Below are 5,164 nucleotides of genomic sequence, written 5' to 3'. Positions count from 1 at the left end.
GGTCTTGTTTAATAAAATCTACCTACAAGAAAATCTGTCACCAAAGTACACCAATATATATATATATGTTAAAGACTTCTGTTCTTTTTCACCAGATGTGAAATTGAAAAGAGAATCTGTGATGTAGAGGCCTAATGCATTCTTTGATTGGCTGTACCCCCTACTGTGGACTGCAGTTTTGCCCATTTAAGGCTCATCTGCACAGCTTGGATCAGGAAACCAAAGAAATACCGTTAGGCCTTTTATAACGGTGAAATAAAATGGACTCAAAACCCCCAAAATAATTAGGGTTAATTGTTTATTGTGTTTTGAAAATTCAATAAAAGTATATCGTATATCTTTCTGTACGAGAGACGAAAAATTCTATGTTTAATAAATCAAAGACAGGACCAGTTTGAGACATGTATATCAAGAACATCATTATAAAATTAAATACATCATTTTTCAAATTAAAAGGTGGTCAAATCATACTGAAATTTTGAAGTTTATCTACGAGTGAGAGGAAGAAACTTCTGGTACTTCCAGTACGGGAGAGGTTGATTTACAAGACTTATTAAAAAGTTGTTATGAATGATGAACTGTCTTAGCATTTGTTTGTTTGATATTATGCACAAAGCTACACAATGGGCTATCTGTGCTCTACCCACCACGGGTATCGAAACTCGATTTCTAGCGTTGTAAGTCCGCAGACATACCGCTGTGCCAGTTGGGGGGGGGGGGGTCTTAGCATTTAGTTCTCGCAAGGTTGTGTCCAACGTGTGCTGTGCTTGGACTACTTTGTGTATAATGATAGTTGGACAGTTTGGTTCTTTGTGCCTAATGTGTGCTGGGCTTGGACTACTATGTGTATGATGATAGTTGGACAGTTTGGTTCTTTGTGTATGTGTATGATGATAGATGATTAAACGTGAGGCCTATTTTACATGTGCTTGGCTGTAGTAATAAAAATTAAGAAGTTGAAATAAAATTTGTTAAGTACTTAAGAAAAAGTTATAGGCCTATGAAGAGATGGTGTTGTCATTCTTTTCTTTCCAGAAATATGTGAGGATTCTTTTAACAATAGAAATAGTCTTGTGATGATGAAAATTATTCTGAAAAAGTTCAAATCTGATACATTCAGAGACTTGAATCATTATTCAGTACTCTTAAAAGTTGAACAACTAAGAATATTTCAATGTCAGTTCTTAGAACAAAGTATAAAACTTGTCTTACCATTATTGTATACAATGAATAAATTTTTTCAAGAAGCAAGTTCTCAGATTCATTTCCTCATCTCTTAAGAAATGCTTAATAGAACTTATGGAAAGAATTGCTAAAGGTGAATTTTGAAAACTAAAACACACTTTCTTAACTGCTCTCGTTTGTCGTCTTCTGTTAAAGGTTGGATTTCTTCTGTTGATTCTGAGAAACTCTGGTGTCCAGATTTAACTGCATGAAACTCAACTTCAGTTTCAGATTTAAACTTCTTACCACATCTGAAACCGCAAAATTATGACTAATTAACTGTAAATTAATATCACCATTCTAGAAAGTTCTCAATAGATAAAACATTACTAAATTCATCTTATTTCTAGCTAAATAAAAAAAGTTCTAAACTTATTGATAATTCATTTAAAAAACAGCAGGAGACCATCTTTTTACGAATATAGCAAAGACAGCCGAAAATATAGTAAAAGGTGGTACTTGTGCATAAATTATAGATGCCACAAACAGAAAAGTTTATAGAAATTTTTTAAAAGCATCACCAGGCTCATTAGACAACTATATATATTTCAGCAGTATTCTACCCCACCATCAAGAGACATCTGGTGGAATTTTTAATAAATTATTACACTAAGCTAACACTTAGCATACGTGGCCAGTATCTGGATATTTTCACCCTAATCCTGAACTGATAAAGTAAACAGTCAAAGACACCCATCACTAACTCATTGCTACTCTAATTAAATAGTAGAATTTAACTATCACTCTTATACCACAGCCCCAAAGTATAAACATGATATTGTTGAAACAGGTCACAGACCCTCGGTTCCAAAATCAAGCACGCCAACCACTCGGAACAGTGTTTGTTTGTAGTTGAGCACAAAACTACAGAAATAGCTATCTGTGCTCTGCCCACCACGGGCATCAAAACCCAGTTTCTAGCAGTGTAAATCCACAGATATACTGCTATGTCACTGGGGGGCCCTCGGGCTCAGTGAATAGCGATTTGTGCAAAAAATATAATTCATTGTGGTAAAAATATTTAACATTTCTTTTTAAATAGAGTACCACTCTACACAGAATAAAAAGTGTTGGAAGATATGGATATTATACAAAATAAGTGACCAATTAATATCAGGAGGGTACACAAGCAAGACAAATAAAATCACCAAAATGTCCAAGTTATAGAAACATTTCAAATAGAGCACTGGTACAGCTAATTGAAATTTTCTCAACTACAGTGTTCAAGTAATCAGACTAATAACTTTATTAAGATTACTGTAAATAAACTCACTCATCACACTGGAGGGATTTTGGCTGCTCCACTTCATTACTTTCCTGGTACAGCTAATTGAAATTTTCTCAACTACAGTGTTCAAGTAATCAGACTAATAACTTTTGTAAGATTACTGTAAATAAACTCACTCATCACACTGGAGGGATTTTGGCTGCTCCACTTCATTACTTTCCTCTCCTTTCTCGTTATCAATTTTAGTTTCTTCTGTGTCCAAGTTTGCCAATTCTTGTTCTGCATCAGATATTTTATTTTGGTCCAACAAAGACAGGCTTCTGTTGTCTCCTTGGCCAACCACTAGAGAAATCAATAATCGTGGAGAAAAGGAATAAATTATACATGTTTACATTATTTGTTCAAATAACATAGAAAAACTTTTCTCAAAATAATAAAACTTTTTAAACTTACTTTTTCACTATTTCTGCTTCTCGTCAAACAATAAACTCCGTGTTAACCTCTGCTGTTAACCTCATTTAAAGGACAAATATTATTAAAGGGAAAAAGGGAATGTACATTTATTTAAAAGAAGTCCAAAATTTGTGAATTTGATTTTATACTAGTATTCTATAACAGAATAATATCAGATGCATACTGTTAAATATCACAGGTAAACCATGATTAAAAGTGATGGTTGGGACTCTAGACACAGCTTGCATGTCGTGCATTTGTTCCAAACTACCTTTTCCTCTAGCCGTTAGCTTCAAAAAATGTTTTTTACACCCTTACAGCCTGAAGAGATTTGGAGTGAGCAAAATGGGTCATCGGCAATGGATATGACAAATATAGTGTAGTTGAAATGCTACTGTTATACACTCTCCTAATACCTGAAAATCCCTAAGGTACTAGATTAAGAATGTAGTGTTTGAAAATAAATAGGCCTAATACTAATGTCTTATGATAAATATAATTGTAATCATCCTTCACAGCCTTCTAAAAAGCATATACGCCAGTACCAATGAGTATAGAATATTAAAATTGCCTTAGGTAATATATCTTAAACTTTTTATTAACCAACTAAAAAGTTTCTCACTGTGGTCATGACAACTCACAAGAAGCTCTGTAATGAGGGTCTGCTGTTTTTTTAATAAAGTTTTATTTTATTATTGCAAATGCTAAACAGGTGCTTTTGTGAAACGCAAACTTAAAAATATATTTCCTTGGAGACGTAAGCCTAAATTTATACCTAGTAACTTTGAATTAAAATTAACTGTTTTCAAACTATTTTTAATAGTGACCAGGCATCATTTCAGTTCAAAGATTGGGTAATTAAAGATTATAGTAAAATGAAATGAGTGGTTAACTCTGAGTTTTTTTTTTCAATTTAAACAAATTATCTTTAAAACAACAGAATATTTTATATTACCTTGTACTTTTTGATTTTTTGAGTCATCTTGGTCCATAGGTTCATCAATACCCACCTCATCACTGTGAGCCAAGAGCCTGAAAACATACAAAGGCACTTACATATAAAGTATATGTATGGGTATATGAGGATATTATTAATAGAAAAAGAAAAATCAACCTTTAAGAGGTTGTGGATGGATCTGATCTGTATAAGACAGACTGATTCGAGATCACTCGACAAAGAACCAAACTGTCCAACTATCATCATACACATACACAAAGAACCAAACTGTCCAACTATCATTATACACAAAGTAGTCCAAGCACAGCACACATTGAGCACAAAGAACTAAACTGTCTAACTATCATTATACACAATGTGTGTGCTGTGCTTGGACTGTTGGGCACAAAGAACCAAACTGTCCAACTATCATCATACACATACACAAAGAACCAAACTGTCCAACTATCATTATACACAAAGTAGTCCAAGCACAGCACACATTGGGCACAAAGAACCAAACTGTCTAACTATCATTATACACAAAGTAGTCCAAGCACAGCACACATTGGGCACAAAGAACCAAACTGTCCAACTATCATCATACGCATACACAAAGAACCAAACTGTCCAACTATCATTATACGCATACACAAAGAACCAAACTGTCCAACTATCATTATACATGTAATAGTCATGCAGCATATCTGAATTTATTATCCTTTATTTTAGGAGTTTGTTCATCCTCACCTGCTTCATGCCCATAACATAGCCAATTTTATAGGGAATTTTCTCTAATTTTCAAATGTTTTTTGTGGAATTTTCAGGTGGTACAGTTTTGTGTTCTAAATAAAATACAGCAGCCATATTAAAGTGCACAAAACTAGCATTTGTTGAATCTGGCATTAAATGTTTACTTTATCTTTTACAAAAATCGCATTTGTTGAATCTGGCATTAAATGTTTACTTTATCTTCTATATAAATAAAATAAAGAGTTTTGTCTGTACATTGCTTAGAATAGTGTACTTTTTGCATATCTTCACGTTTCATACACCAGAGAAGCCGAAACAAGCCTTATCTCAATTTCTGTCTGTCTGTCGGTAATGCTCGCGGACGTGTTTTTGTTCGCTTTTCACGGGAAAACGAGTGCACCGCTTTCGATGAAACTTTTTTTCTTTGTTTTATAGATGTGTAAGAAGGTTATAGGCTACTTGAAACTGTCATACGCCTTTTTGGAAAGAAAATGGCGGCCGCTCAAAAATCTGCTTTTGTGCGGTTTTGGACGTGATTTTTGTTCGGTTTTCACAGGGAAACGGGTGCA

The 5,164-nt window shown here is 33.9% G+C and overlaps 1 protein-coding gene across 3 annotated transcripts in view; it reads right to left on the bottom strand.

Moving 5' to 3' along the window:
- The window catches only part of LOC106472581 (UBX domain-containing protein 1-B-like), an 18,242-nt gene extending 14,269 nt beyond the window's left edge, over positions 1-3,973 (bottom strand). For 2 of the 3 annotated variants that reach the window (XR_002613487.1, XM_013933235.2), the window contains exons 1-3: positions 3,861-3,972; positions 2,629-2,794; positions 1,344-1,475 (exon numbers count right to left, since the gene is read on the bottom strand). Coding sequence is in view for 1 of the 3 variants with exons in the window: in XM_013933235.2 (XP_013788689.2) it covers positions 1,344-1,475; positions 2,629-2,794; positions 3,861-3,897 (335 nt within the window). In the remaining 2 variants the exon portion in view is untranslated. Of the gene's footprint in view, positions 1-1,343; positions 1,476-2,628; positions 2,795-3,860 lie in introns of all 3 variants that reach the window. The other variant, XR_002613488.1, reaches the window with a different exon arrangement.
- Positions 3,974-5,164: the final 1,191 nt, after the last annotated feature.

This window comes from Limulus polyphemus, unplaced genomic scaffold (genome assembly GCF_000517525.1).
Source record: "Limulus polyphemus unplaced genomic scaffold, Limulus_polyphemus-2.1.2 Scaffold5439, whole genome shotgun sequence".
NCBI lineage: Eukaryota > Metazoa > Arthropoda > Merostomata > Xiphosura > Limulidae > Limulus > Limulus polyphemus.
Note: the sequence above shows the minus strand (reverse complement) of the source record. Positions and strands in the feature narration are given on the sequence as shown.